At 42.8% G+C, this 15,314-nt stretch overlaps 2 protein-coding genes across 8 annotated transcripts in view; one reads left to right on the top strand and one right to left on the bottom strand.

The window, feature by feature from the left end:
• The window catches only part of ANO10 (anoctamin 10), a 122,276-nt gene extending 117,913 nt beyond the window's left edge, over window positions 1–4,363 (top strand). For 2 of the 3 annotated variants that reach the window (XM_082293017.1, XM_082293018.1), the window contains 2 exons: window positions 2,724–2,827; window positions 3,486–4,363. In XM_082293017.1, the coding sequence (XP_082149143.1) occupies window positions 2,724–2,827; window positions 3,486–3,492 (111 nt within the window). In that variant the 3' untranslated portion in view covers window positions 3,493–4,363. The remainder of the gene's footprint in view (window positions 1–2,723; window positions 2,828–3,485) is intronic. The other variant, XM_082293019.1, reaches the window with a different exon arrangement.
• Window positions 4,364–9,074: 4,711 nt separating this feature from the next.
• The window catches only part of SNRK (SNF related kinase), a 38,693-nt gene continuing 32,453 nt past the window's right edge, over window positions 9,075–15,314 (bottom strand). For all 5 annotated transcript variants that reach the window (XM_082283632.1, XM_082283631.1, XM_082283635.1 and 2 more), the window contains one exon: window positions 9,075–12,884. In XM_082283632.1, the coding sequence (XP_082139758.1) occupies window positions 11,666–12,884 (1,219 nt within the window). In that variant the 3' untranslated portion in view covers window positions 9,075–11,665. The remainder of the gene's footprint in view (window positions 12,885–15,314) is intronic.

A 15,314-nucleotide genomic window follows, 5' to 3' on the forward strand; every position in this document is an offset into this window, starting at 1 on the left:
GGCAGCTCCTGCTCTCAGCCCAGGGGCAGAAAGAAGCCACGTGCTGGGACTCAGCCCGAAGCAGCCCTGCTGTGCAGAATGAGGGGCAAAGCAGCTCCTCAGCCCTGGGCAAAGGGCTTGGAAAACAGGGTGGGCCATGGTCCTCCTCGTGCCACGTGGAAGTATCCTGCATTGCCAGTGAGGCTGTGACTTGAACCAAGCCCTGGTGCTGCTGTATATTTCTGTTATTTCATGTTTGTAGCTATTTAATTTTGTATTTTGGTGGTGTTGGCAGCACTAAATCACATGTTTAGACTTCCACAGACCCTCTAACTGGAGAGCTACCACAGCCATAACTTGTACACTAAAGTTGGTGTTTCTCGTGAGTGAGCCCACAAAGGACTAGCCTGATTTCCATGCTTGGCATGCAGCTCTATTTGTGGTGTGAAAGTATTATTTTAATAAAGTTCTTTCAGAAAATTTAATGTTGAAATGTAGGGCAATCTAAGTAATTGGTTTGCTATTTCTCCTGGAAGTACTGTCTAATTATATTACATGTGCTTTACAAAGAAATTTAAACTTAATAAAATGGAAATAGCAAATTTATTGAATTACAGCAGATAAACATTAAGAGCATTTCCTAATAGTAGAATTTTAGAATAAACAACCCTGTAGCGCCACTAAAATTAATACTAGTTTAAACACATTTCACTCGTGTTGCATGCATAGGCTGCTGTTGCTAAGGGTGCTGCATAAAACAGAGCATTAAGTATAAACCTTTCACTGGTAACTCTCAGCTGATAATAAATGGCTTCTTGACCCAACTCATTTCTGAGCTGTGCCTCTGATTAGTTCGCAGAGGCTTTTCATACCCCTCAAATGAGCGTTGTTTGTCATTATGTACCTTGTAGGCTTGACAAGTAGATCGAGATGTTTTTAATACCTCTTCTCTCTACTTTTAAAATACTCCTTAAAGCTTACAAATAAATGTCTTTTTGATGGAAGAGTGGTTAACTCAGCCCCAAAGGTTTGTCAGTGAACCTATTGGGGATGTCAGGGGGAAAGTGATCTTAGAAAGTACCTTGTCAGTTCCCTTTCTCAGCAATAAAAATTTAAAAATACACTCCCTTTCCCATATGTTGTCTTAGAGAAATATTTTCCCATTAAAATGGAACATTTCCTTTCACAGTAAAAGAAAAAGGAAATTTAAACATTCTTCAGCCTGAACTTGGCAAAGAATTTCTCTGTTTAAAGGTGCCACCACGTGTTGCTTGCCCAAGTGATAGGTCTTGGGGAGCTTGCTGCTGCCAGGTACTGCTAAATACATTTTCTTATTAGAAACTATAAAGAAGAAATGAAATATGCAGCTCTTGGTGTTCTCAGGTGGCATATGATTCATTTCCTGAAATATGTGAGTGACTGCATTTGGACTGGTTTTGCCCAGGCCTTGTGTGCCATGGCAGCATGTGAAGCTATTTTAAGAGGTTTTTCTATTCACTGGCCTGCTCAAGAAGCTGGGATATTTGTTTGTTCATATCATGTATTTTAAATATGATAGCATAAGATTGCCAGCACAAGAGAATCCTAGTTTAAGATTAGCTCAGTTAAAATTAGGAGGGCCTTCAAAAATAAATGAGAGTGGTCCAGCTTGTACAGAGATTTTGGACAGATTACATTTAGTTATCATTAGCAGTCATGTGCTTGGGTTTTTTCCAGACTCTGGCAAGCCCTGCAGAGATCAGAGAATAAAAATACCTTTCCAGTTTTCTGCATTCCTCATCAATCCCCATATAATTACACCACCACTCAAAATTTAAGAAAATCATTCTAAAATAAGAGAATTAGGTTTGAATCTGATGAGTCAGGAACTGAATGAAGTTGCTGTCTTCTGTGTATTTTCTATGTTTTTGCAATGGGAGGAAAAGTCACTTTAATTAAAGATGCCATAGTTTTATTCAGACACTTATTTAAATAAGTGAATCAGGATGTAGAAGAGGAACCTGTATTCCAGCCTTTAGCAATGGCTTTTTTCCTTACACTGTTGCTATGGAGAAGCATATAAATATTTGTATCACAGACTAAATTTACTTCACTTATAGATGGCATGGAAATACAGATAAAAATGATAAGGAAAAGTTGTAGTAGGTGTGTTTTTATCGTGCAGAATACTATTTTGGAATGGTTCAGGCACAGACTAGCAGCGAAGAAAAGGTTGAAGGTGCTGTGTTAAAGCATATGACATCCTTGTATCCCATGCTGTGGGATAGAAACTGAATGATAGTGCCCACTTTATTTGCAGTTTCATCTTTTCCAGTTTTGTTGTAGCATTATTAGATACTTCTCTTTCTAATAGCTCATATGTCATGGGCCATTTCTATGAAATCAAATACAAATGTAAAAGAAAGAACTTCAGCTCAGTAGCACTTGTCCATCCGCCACTGGGGGAATGATACAGAACCCTCACAGCTGCTTAGGAGTTGAAAGCTGCTTACATTGTTTTTTCATATGATCACTCACATTTTTTCATGTCCAGGCTTTTCCTTTCTTTGCCTGCTGAATTGCCTCCAAGGAGGCAGTGATGCTGGGCATGAGCAGTGAATTCCAGCAGTGCTGTGGATCTCCTTGCCCCTGCTCCTCACCCTGTCCTTTGGGCTGGTCTCCTTCTCGTCTCCTTTCTGTGACTGTTGTCTCCGTCTTTTTTCTTCAGGGTGTTAAGTCGCTCTGACTATTTCTTGGTTTATCAGGGTGGTTCCAGCCATCCAGACGTTTCCAGCCCCTTGGCTGATAACCCCCAGGTGATGTATGAGAGATGCCTTGGGCACAATTTAAACTCCTTCTTGTTGCCTCTGTAAGTTCTGTGTTATGAAACATCCTCTTTAACAAGCTTCACAGAGTGGCTCTGTTTTCTGTTATTTAGCAGATACTTTCCACACCTGGGACTGTTATCCTGGTTTCACGTGGACATCTCTCTGGTGACATCCTAAGATAATGAAAACACTGATTATCAGCAGGATTGGAAATAACACATATCACCATAGCTGTCTGATACCTCCTTCTTATATCACAGGATGTTTTTATTCAATTCAACAACAACAAAAAGAGAAACACTGGATAACAGTTAACAGATTGTTGCAGTGGGAAGTGGGGACAGCAGTTTGTCAATAGTTCACTGACCTTTTGAGATCAGCTTAAAATCCTAAATATTTAAAAGGCTAAATGACTTTCATGTAAGGCATTATTCATCACAAAACTAATTAAGTAACATACAGATTGCATTGCCATTTGATGAGTGTTTTGGTGGACAAAAGTAAAGCCTCTGTTAAAACCGTGTATTTTTTAAAAATCAGGCATGAGAGACTTGCGTTTTTTGTTTTTAAATGCTCAAGCTCTTTTTTTAGTGTGGTTTTATTACTCAGTGTCCTGCTTTGGGCTCTGGCTGGTTTGTGTAATTCCTTCTGCTGCCGCTGTACTCAGCGTCTCTCTCCGCTGTTCTCTCCCTCTGGCAGCAAATGAAGCTGGCGGCGGAGTCCCTGAAGGAGTAAACACGGAGGAATGAGGATGACTAAGGCGGTCACATGCGGGGCGGAGCCAGGGTTTGTGGTCGTGTGGCGCTCAGAGTGCACCCTCCACCATCTACCGAGTAGGTGGCACCTGCTTAAATGAAACTTGGTAAATAATCTTTGCCTGACACTGTAAAGAACCTTTTTTTTCTCCTGCTCTCTTTGTTTCTCATATGCAATTGCTTATGAAGGTAACACCAAATAAAGCACTCCAGCTTATGCCAGGTCTGGATGAAATCTGCCAGACTCCCTGTGCTTTGAGTGATTGAAAACAGATCCTGTGAGGTAGCATCCAGAAGCTAACTAGAATTTTCAGCTGCAACTTTCTAAAGGGGAAAAAAAACCCCCAACAAACTATTTTTTAGTTCACATTGTACTGTCCCTTTATGGTTATTGCCCCTTTCCTTCCTTTATTACAATAGCTAATCAATCCTGTATTATTTCAAACATTTGCTTATCAGCTGCTGCTTGTCCACAGCAAATTAATTTAAGTATGTTATAGATTTCATAGGGAACAACAACGTATTTTCATTATGTGATCTAAGAAGTAGTTGAACATAAATATTTATAGAGTATGCATTATATACTCCTGTTTGCTAGTTCTCTAAATAGATCCCAGCTAAAATATTTTCAAAAGCCAGGTAAAAAATATTTATTAGGCAACAGATTGCTGATCAGTGACTTATGAAGCATATTTATTTTCTAATTTACATTGGATTATGTATCACTCCCCTGGATTCTGAACTGCAGCATTGTATGAATAGATCTTCTGGTTAAATAAACTAACAGTAACAGATCAATTAAACTTGATACTTGATACACCAGGACTTGTGTTTGTAGTGAATATCTGATTTGTTTTTCCTTGCACTTCACAAAAAGGTAGTTGTCCTAATGTTTCCTTGTTTCCTGATAGTAATAGGACCGAAATCTACAGTGTTTGCTCCTGTGACCTTGAGACAGTTTATTTTTGGCTGCTGTGATGTTCAGTTTTGGTAGATGGAACTGTATGTGGTACTTGCTGGAATTTTGTTTGCAAAAATCTGCTGCTGCCATAATTAAGAAGTTTGCCTACTTTGCACATTTAAGATTTCTGCCACAGGGCCCCCACAGCAGAGTAATATAACTAAGCCGAAATAATGGGGTTTTTTTCTGGAACTAAAAACTAGGATTTCTCAGGCTCTGCAGGTGTGACCCAGTAAGAAATGACTGTTCCCCTGGGAAGAGGAGCAAACCTGTGCTACGGCTGCTCTGTTCTTGCTTCTCCCACTGAGTATCCCCCACGCAGCTGCTATTTCAGGGGTATCTCATGGGCTGCTGCTTTCACAGCCTGTTCCTGAAGCAGTGGCAGGGCTGTGGCTGCACAAGCTCTGCCCTGAGGATCTCTGAGGGAAGTATGTCACCCTTCCTGTAGTGCTGTAGAGATCCCAAAACCAAATGTTTTTGTAGGAGGGGAACAGTGTGTTCTCCATGAAAACTCCCCATCTTTGCAATCTCCTTCCCACTTCGGTCTGAAGTAGCTCATGTTTCTTCAAGTTTTAACTGCCTCGTCAGTGTTTTTGAGTGAGCAGTTCCAGAGAAGAAAAATCAATGGGATGAGTTCCTGATGGAGTTTGTTCTTGTGACCTTGTAGCCATTTTGAAGAGAATCTGCTGGTCTGCTAAGTGATGGTGGTCTGGGAGCATGAAGTTGGTGTGTTTTGCTGAAGTCGTGTGTCAGCTGTGATCATGTGAAACAAATAAGTCACCTTCTGCAAAACTGACTTTGTGGTTTTCCTTGTGGGGTCCATTTCTTCTGGTTTTTTGTGGATTAACAGGAAAATCTCTAGTGAGGTGTAAGTACCCAGTGACATCAGTAATGTCAGCTGTAGCCTTTGCCTTGGGCAAATCCCTTCACTTCTGCTTAGTTTCCGTATCTATAAACAGGGATACTGTTCTTAGGTGCATTCTCCACCTAAAGCAAGTAAGTGAGGAATTCTGACTTTCCATGGTGTGAGTGAATGAGAAGTATGAGACTCCTTTGTTTCACAGGGATTTAAAGTTTGTTCCACATACTGGGAGAACTCTAGTTGCAGCATCAGAGATGCTACATGGTCATGAGAGAGACTGTTTCTGTCCTAAAAACACACACTTTAACTTGCTAAGAAATGTTCCCTCATAGTGCCAAGTAGTATTTTGTCACTGAACTGAAATTCAGCTCCTATTCCTCTGTATGCAGCTCTTTGTCCTGTCACTGGGCAGGAGTTGCTGTGTTTCATACTCCTTGGTACTGGGTTTTGTCTTCAGGCGTTTTTTACATTCATGATGGCATCTATTTTCATTTCTCATTTGGGAGAAGAAAATGTTTTTGTCTGTGCTCCTGAATGTGTTGTTTCCTTTCTGCTGTAGGTGCAGCTGTAAACATTTTGGGATGCCAGGGATGGAACTCACTGACCAAAATCTGTTGTCAGGTGAAAATATCAGAAACAATAAGATATTTATCAGTAGCTGCCATTCACAGGACATGGAATCTGAATGTCTGTTTCCAGTGTCCATGGCAGGGTGTCCCTTACCCAGTTGAGAGAGCCTCACCCCTCTGGGGAGCTGTGGCTCTGGGCCCTTCAGGAGTGCAGACCGACAGGGTGTGAGGCTGTTCTGCCAGTACTTGAGTCTAAGCAATAAAATAAGTTTATCTCTGGTCTCAAGCTTCAGGGAAAAACCAAGGATGAGGCTGGGAGCATCCTGTTTGGGAAGATGACTGTGTGGGAGTAGCCTTTATCTGTCTTTTAAGACTACACATCTCCTTCACAGCAACAATAACAACCCAAGAAAGCTGTATTTTTAGAAGGGAACTCATAAATCACTTGCTGGTGATACAAAAGTTCTCTCATCAGGCATGTTGTGAGCACAGGTGTAACTGCGTGGCCCAGAGGGATCTGCTGACTCAAGACATCTACTGTTCACTTCATGTGAACCTGCGGACAACAGAAGAGGAAAACACTGATTACATGGAAAGGTTCCTTTGTAAGCAGGCAAGCAGTTACGGGTGCTTTAGCCTACCTGGACCTGAGGGAATTGATCTTGAATCTCATTCAGAGAAATTTGAGTTTGCTTCCTTATTCATGTAAGCAAAGCCCATGGGAACAATGCCTACTACTGCAATGTGCTTTCTTCAGGAAAGATCTGCCGTGCCTCACCCAAGAGCTGCAGTGGCAAGTGCCAGTGTCAGGCCAGGGCTGACAGCAGGGCCTGGTGACTCACTGCCAGCCCTGGAGCCTGATGCTGAGAGAAGAGCATCACTCTGCACCCCAGTGCTCGATACAAAGCACTGTGGGGATGGCCTCTGTCATCACTGGCATCATGATGGCAACGCTGGGCCTGCTGTAAGAGCAGCTCCTCAACCCTGGCTCCCAGGGCTGTCCCAGTGCCGAGAGGAGCCTGTCCCAGGCTGAGGGCACGTGGCACACAATGGCCCAGAGAGAAAACCAGATCCTGCCTCCCCAGCTCTGTATTTCTCAAGAGAGAGCAGTGAGAGAGGGAGGAAGTAGGAGGATGTTACACAAGGGCTTGGTGAAATGAATTGCTGAGATCTGACATGACACATCTGAAAGCCTGATGAAGTCTTTGTTACCTCTCTGGGCTTCTCAAGCCCTATACTTGCATTTTTCACACAATGTAATTCTTCCACCACATAAGAAATAGAGGTTATGTCTTTTCTTTACCCCTGTGTAATAAGACTTTACTCCATCACTAATACAGGTTCTTGACTTCCAGAAATTGATGTCATTTGTAATACAAGCAGATAGGCCAAACTGAGTCATCTTATGATTACAATTTAAAATTAAAAAAATAAAGAGCCAGAGCCTGTGGTTCAGGGAGGGAGCAGGTTAAGGCAGCTGCAGAGACAGTGCTCCAGAGAAGGGCAATCCTGCAGTCCTTCAAAACACTGTATGGATGTGACTTCAGTGAGGGAGCCTGGCTGGCCGCATCCAGTCAGCAGTGCAACATGTGAGTCATTGCTACACTTTCCCAAGTACAGTCATGTCAAGGTGTTATTGCTCAAACATCTTTTACTGAAAGCAAGTCATCATTTGGAATTAACGACAAACAAATCAGTTCTGATTCATTCACATAAACTTAACCATGGGAAAGGCTAACGGGGTGGCTGTGTTGTCTCTGATGTTTGGGATGCTCCAGCTTGCCCCTGTTCCCTGTTTATTGCCAACCATCTGCATTGGGATTTCCTTTTATTTGCTGATGAAAAAATCCTTGAAAAAAATCAGACATGAGAAGTATCTGACCTGCACCTACCGGCTACTGCTATGTTTTTCTGACCTGCACCTACCGGCTACTGCTATGTTTTTGCTTGGCCTTGCACTACAAGATGTGTTACGCCTTTCCTGTCTTGGTCACAGCTCTGCAAGTTCCTTGGCCACTCCTTTCCTGATACTGCCTCCACCCCATTTTGCAGTGACCAGAGCTGGGAAGCTCCTCAGCAGGGGCGAGGTCCCAGCTGCACAAGCCCGTGGGTGCAGCTCTGCACAAGTGCCCTGGCCCAAAGCAGGGGTCAGTTAATGGCATGTATTCACATAACCTGTTCCGTGCCCTTTGATCCCTGTGTCCATACCCTCCCTGGCTGGTTGCAGCTTGTGCTGCAGGAGCAGTTAAATCACTGCAGCACTGCAGGCTGAGCTGAGCTGCTCCAACCACAGGCCACTACAGACACCTCTGAAGGGTGAGATGCCAGAAGCCATCCCGCTCCCAGGCAGCCCCGTGCACCTGACTGCAGCACATGCTGGCGGGGCAAAGTGGGCTGGTACTGCTACCCTCCCATATTTTTACTGTTACACATCTTTTTTGTAAAGAACAATGGTACCAGGATAGGTTTGGATTAGAAACATTACATCTAGACTGCCAGAACTTCAACTCACACCTTCACAAGAAGAAAAGTACTAGTTTACACCACAACTGTGCAGATCTGGCATCCACCCCATCACTTCATCTAATGTGGTCAGCCTGAGAGCACTGAAGCAACTTCCTTCCCCCACAAGCGATGCCAGGGCTGGGAGAGATGTCCCTGCCCTCCTGGGACTGCAGTGGACACAGGCTGAGCTGAGACTCATCTGCCTGCTGATAGGAAACATTTTAGCTGAGACTTTAGGACCCCAGTGTCCTGTGTTGTGGAACTGCTGAGGGTTTAAGCTGCACAGCTGTAGCATCCGTCTCCTCTCACTGAGCAGCAGCGTGCCAGGTTTACTGAAACATTTAAACCAGCCTGGAGTTCTGCCTGAGGAACAGCTACCTCAGCCCTGAGACAAAAAACTCTTAGCGGATGACAGCTGTGACAACTGTGAAGCCCAAATGAACACGTTTGATCGATGCAAGAGAATAACTGCAAGTTCACAAATTAATGTCCACCCACTCACAAAGCTGGGCTCTTGCCATGCAAGGCCCCTCACTCTCCCCAGGTGCTGCAGCGCGGGGACGGGCCCGGAGGCTGTGCCGCCCTCACACACCCAACGCCAGGAGAAACAAACCGCATCCACATGCAAGTCATCGCTTATGCATCAATCAGGATATCACTTTTATTAACTGGATTTTCCATTTCTGTCGCACACCATGAATGTTTATACAGTGAAAAAGCCAAACATTGCCAGAAGCAATAAGATCAGTTGATATTTCTGTACCCTCTTAACACACATGGATTCTTTCTCGGTGAGAAATTTTTATACTTCAGTTCATTAATTCTGCTTATTTAGATTGCTACTCTTAAAATTCTGTGTCAAGATTGTCACATCTTAAATACAGATTAAGTTGCTAGAGGTACATTATTTTTTATATATTTTTATATACACACATACAGAAAAATACAAGACTAACTGTTTTTCCACAATATTTACTTTATACACTACTGTAACTATATGCAACTCTTAAAGACACGTTAAGGGGTACAAGAAACTGTTTACTTGCTCTAAATAGTTTGGTCCAATATTATCTTAATGTAGTGGTTATTCTCGCCCTTCCTTTTACATGACGACATAACACGACGTACACCACATGCACAATCATTCACCTATCAACAGAGGGGAGAGGACAGCACTCAGACTAACACATCTGTACACCCAGAGGTCCAACCAGCCACACACAACTATAAGGCTATAATACAACTATGCAGCATAAATGGTCAACACGGCTGTTCTAAAGTGAGCACCATATATACAGTAGTATATAAAAACATTGGAAACAAAATACACCCGGGGTTAGTTAAAAGGTGCCATTCCAAGGCTGTACATATCAGGAAAGAGTATTTACAATACTTGGAAAAAAGCTGCAACAAATAAAGTTTATTGCCAATGCCCTTTATAAACTTGTCTCCTACATGGATGTTACGCTCACTGTCTGTGAACCACACATCTCGTTTCTGGCCCTTGGTAAGATCCCTGCTCAAAAATTTCAAGCAATTATGTTCTATGGCTTCACCCACACATCTACACTTGTAGCTTTTAACTAAACTGCAACTAGAGATTAAAACGTAAAGAAGCGAAACACTTATCCTTTGCCTTGTTCCGGAAGCAGAGCCCCTGCCTTGGCTTGCCAGGAAGGACACCCCACACACTTCAGACTCTCGGAAGTCTTGCAGGACTCACAAGAGCTGTTGTGAGCTGTGGCCATCCTGACCCAGCCGTTCTTTGGTGCTCTGCTGCCTCCACAGCGGACACAAACCACACTGTATTGACCATTCTGCAAGTGTTACAAGATGCTCAACAGTGTCAAACTCCTCTGGGACGCCCAGGGTCTGCCCAGGGCGCTGCTACATAGTACCCCCCGTTTCACTAGCATTGCGTAGAAGACCCAGTGTACAGCATGAAAAAATAAGACATTCTTGCCCTTCCCAAAACTAGGAATCTGCAATATATTTTATTCTAGGTAATAAAATTCCACAAAGTTAATTCATCTGGTCAAAAGTATCCTTTTGTACAGAAATAGGCTAAATCAAGACCTTGCCACGGCAATGGGAAACCTGACAGGAAGGCTGAGAGCTGTGAAAGAAACACTTTCCCACAGGCTATTTTAAGTGGACTTTATGAAAAAGCGTATTACTGAGGGAAAATTAAGTGGTGTACATGTGGGGAACAGCAGTATTTTAAGTCTTAAAAAGAGTAATAATAACATAAATGACAATAATTTCAATGTGAATCCAATTACCTAAAGGTTTTCCATCCCTTATTGCCTTCTTGAATCTCAGGGAAGGGAGTAGAGAACAGCAGAAAGGGTTTACGAGGTAAAAACCTAAAATACTAAGTGTCATGATATACTACTAACAAAAGTAATTCATACAAATACTTTATTTTCAGTTAGCATGTAAAAACTCAGAAGTAGACTTAATAATTTACCTTTGTTATATTAAAAAAGATTGTCTGCTTGTAATATTAACATATTTCTATGGGAGAAAGCTGCCTTACAAATCTACTTGCCTTTTTTTTTTTTTTAAAGAAAACTTCCTCTAGCAAAACAAGATCTTTTCGGTTTCATTTTTGAGCCACAACTTCATCCATATCATAGCTTAAGACAAATAGGTGTGGGTTTAAAATCGTATTTCAAGATCACTAATTTTCAGTGCATCTTTGCTTTGTACAAGCCTTGGAACATCTGAAAGCTCCCTGAAGAGTTTTCAGCATCAAAACATTATTGCTTTGGTTCTGTTTCAGACACATAGAAGTATGCCACGTATCACATATTTTAGTTTTCACAGAAGGTCAGAACAAGAATTAACGTTTCACAAGCAAACAAAAGCTTCTCTCTCTAGTTTAAGTGCAGAACTTGAAACTTCTAAGTGCTTCATTTACATTAGGATCCAGATATTTATTTTAATTTAATCCAGATCTTACATAGCAAAATTATAAATGTAAAAATTACACAATAAAATATTCTGTTTTGTTGAAAAAGAAAAACATATCTGCTAGCAGCATGCAAAGACCATGCATTGTCATACCATCAAGCAAACACAAAATGAAAGTATAATAAATAACTGCTTGAAGCCCACTTAAAAATTGTAAGACAACAAAAGGGGGTCTGTGACAAGGTGTTCACAGCTCTGACCAGGAAGAATGACGCTGTCAAACAGATCGAGCTGTTCAAGTCAGGTCATTGTCAAATGACATGACAACAACTGGTTTGACTGGAGGTACACAGCAGCCCCTCCTTTGGGTTCCGCTGAATATTCACAGATATCATCTTTTCACAGAGAGGTAGTTGTAGCACATTGTTTTTCAAGTTCCTGTTCTTTAGCCGTTCCAATTCATTTGTTGTCTCTGACATTTGGTCGGAAAAAAATTTTAGGCTGCCCAGCGATGAAGCCTGGTTTGCACTTCCGCTGGAGCTTATACACATTTTCCATGTTGATTTCTCCTGTACTTTTACACTGGAAAAGGACAGATTGTTTTGAGGATCAATAATGTATTTCGTGCTGCCATGAATCTGTGAGCCTAGGCAAAGGCTCATTAGCTTCAGGCTTTCAACAAGTTCCCCTGCGCTTCTGGACGACAGCTGCATCGAGTTTCCAGATCCAGCGCATCTCCGAGTGGAACCCGAGGTGGTGTTGGCACTCCCACCAGAGCTACCAGAGGGACTCCCCCCACCTTTGTTGTTATCGCCTGGGCTCGTTTTGTCCACCCCTCCGTTTCCATTGCTTGGTTTGCTTTGTCCCCCACCATCGCCCTGGCTGCCAGGCGGCCCTTCGCTGCTATCCCGTCTGTGCCAGGAGTAGGTAAACCCGCTGTCCTTGTCCAGACGCCTCCTACTTTCTGAGTCGTCATCGCTGGTTTCGGAGCTGCTGCAGCTGGAGCCCCGTCCCTGGCTTTTCCTGCGGTGATAGCGTTTGTGCACTGTGCTGGGCGAGGCGATATTCATCTTTAACCTGCTGAGCTTTGGGGGCAAGTTCTCGTCCATGTCAAACTCATCATCTGACTCGCCCTCCTCGAAGATTTGGTTGAGGACTGGTGCACTCTTTCTCGAAGTAAGACGATTTGTAACCGAAGGCTTACGACGCAGAACAACTTGAGTAGAAAGAGAAATAGGTTTTTTATCTTCCTCATCCTCCTCTTCATCTTCTTCTACTCTGAACAAGCACTTCCGGCCACTTGTAGTGGGTTTTAAGCTCACCGATGGAACTGCTGAAAGTGCCGGCCCAGCCAGTTCAGGGATCTCCTCCTTCTTTGCCGAATCCCCAAGGGCTTTGCTCCGGTGCCCATTGAGAACATTCTCAGCCGTGCGAGCCGGTGACTGAGGAACAGTGGCATGGGAGAGAGGGGTTGCCGTAAGATCATCCTCCAGATCCTGGGGGACATCAATTTTTGTTGGCCACGACTGCCTGCATAAAAAATTAAGAGAGGATAAACAGGAAGTTACATCATGGCAAGCATTTCAGAACTTAGAAGGAAATGTAAGATCTGCACCAGAGAAGCACAAGTACTGACACACAAACTGGGCTGCTGAGTGGCGTGTCTGTAAACAACAGGAGGGAGTGACTGAGCACAGAGAAGTGTTCTCACAGAATGTGCATTCCTTCAGAAATGCTGGTATTTGAAAGGAACACCATCTATACAAGAACGTCGTTTGGAAATTATGTTGGTTACTGTCAAATCTAAGATTTCACTGCTCTCAGAAAATTATTATGCAATGAAAGAACTTGAAATAATTGTGTCTCAAAGAAAATAGTCTGAGATTGGTACAGAACCACCAGTTCCTAGAGGAAGGTATAAGCCTATTCAAGCACAACTTAAGATAGCATTGCAAACTATTTTACTTTACTATTTAAGCTTTACTTTTAGCTTCTGGGTTTTTTCCCCCCAGTATTCTTAATATAAAAATTAGGCTAGAATTAACATGAGTGAGACTGAAAAGGTGAGTCAGACAAAACAGTCTCTCATTCTCACCAAGCTCTCTATTCTACAAAGTTCCCTTTAATTTTAAACACGTGCAAACTGAGATCATATATTTATTTGTCCTTAGCTGAGCATCTGAATAATACAACTGCATGAATTCAGAACTCAAGCTGCTTAAGAATATGACACTTGGACAAACTGTAAATCCAATCTGAAAATGAATGACTCTGTAATAGCATTAGCTCAAATCAAAAGTAACATGAGTGTGCATCAGTTTTACAAGTAGCAGCTGATGTCTTATCTCCAGTATCTCTTAATGATTTGTATTTGACTTTACATCTTAACATATATTTTAATTTTCAAAAAATGCACACAGAATAAATTAAGAACAAAAATAGTCTTTACTCTATTTTGAAAGCCTAATCCAAAAAACCAACATCTACAGACCAATACCTTAACACTGAACAATTCTTCGATGTCTTCACTCAGCGTAAGCTTTTTGTCTTTCATTTTAAAAAGTTTGCAAATCATTTAACTTTACAAACCAAAAATACTCTGGCATACTGCATGAAAAGCTGTAGTAGTGGCCTCTGTTCACATATGGACAGCATATTACAAGACATTCCCATATTTTGTGTGTGCCAAAAGAAAGGGCTGCATGACTTTGCAGCCCAGTTTAGAAGCAAGAGGAGGAGGACAGCAGAGAATGTTTCACACCAAGTGTGACCCCAGGTATCTGCCTGACAGACTGCATACAAAGACACAAGGATCACATCAGTTTCCTCCTCTCTGCCATGTTAGGAGGTCAAGCTGAAGGAAGAGGGAAGGCTCAAACACCTCTTTGCTGCAGTAGGGCTGCACTTGCTGAAGGCTGTGCAGAAAAAGACCCTTCGGTGTGAGATACTGGTCTACACCAGGTTGTCTCCTGACAACTCTCCCCAGCTGTACGAACTTTGAGGAGGAGGAGGAGGCTTTACTAAAGCCAGCAATAAACTCACCAAGCCTTGCTGCAGACTTTGCTTTGAAGCACTCACGTTGGTTTTGCTCAACCAGCTGGTGCCAGAAATACCCCCAGGACCCTCTAACAGCAGAGCCTGGTTGCCCACACACTGCCAGAGCCTGTGTAGTGCATTCCGTGGGTGGAGCCGTGCAGGCTCCTGCCTGTCTCACTGAGAGCTGCTGGTGGCCTCCCACCAGCCTCCCTCCAGTGGGGAGCTCTACCTGGAGGAAGGCAAGACAACCAGGAGCTCTGAGCCAAGCTCCACAGACAGGAAGTGAAGCCTGGGCTGTTGTCTTCCTTGGTTTGACTCTGGCACTCTCCCTTAGGCCCCAGCTGACTCCAGAAACACTGGGAAACACTGACCCAGTTTGCTGATGACTTGTGCTCTGCTGTGTATTTTAAACACAAACAATTGTCTGTAATTAAAAAACAGGACTTAAATACACTAGAAACATAACTATAAACATGACAGAAAATGAAGATCTAAATCTTTCAGGAACTTGCCATGCTTAAAGAACAGACTGGTTTGTCAGCAAAAATAGGAAAGTTCTGTGGCTGTCACAATCAAGAGCAAATATAGTATCTTACAGTACTCTAGTTGCCAGGCAATAAACCTCCTCACTACAGTATGTTTATCTCTCATAGCAGCCCATGTTTGCCTCCCTTCCCTTCTGCCTCTCCCTTTAATCCCAGTGGCCTGAGGGGAGAGTGGGACAGAAAAGAAGCTCCAGGTTGCAAGTTAAATAGTTTGGGTGGGTTTTTTTATGTCTGAAGGTCTCAAAATCAAACTAATGCACTACTTTGTTATCTTTTCCATGAGGTCATTCTATAGAAACGCTTGGAATTTAGAACCATAATGGAAGTGAAGAACAGGCACTGGGACCATTAGAGCAAGGGTTCCTGAGTTTGTGCAGAT

This window comes from Coloeus monedula (genome assembly GCF_965178545.1).
Source record: "Coloeus monedula genome assembly, chromosome: 1".
NCBI lineage: Eukaryota > Metazoa > Chordata > Aves > Passeriformes > Corvidae > Coloeus > Coloeus monedula.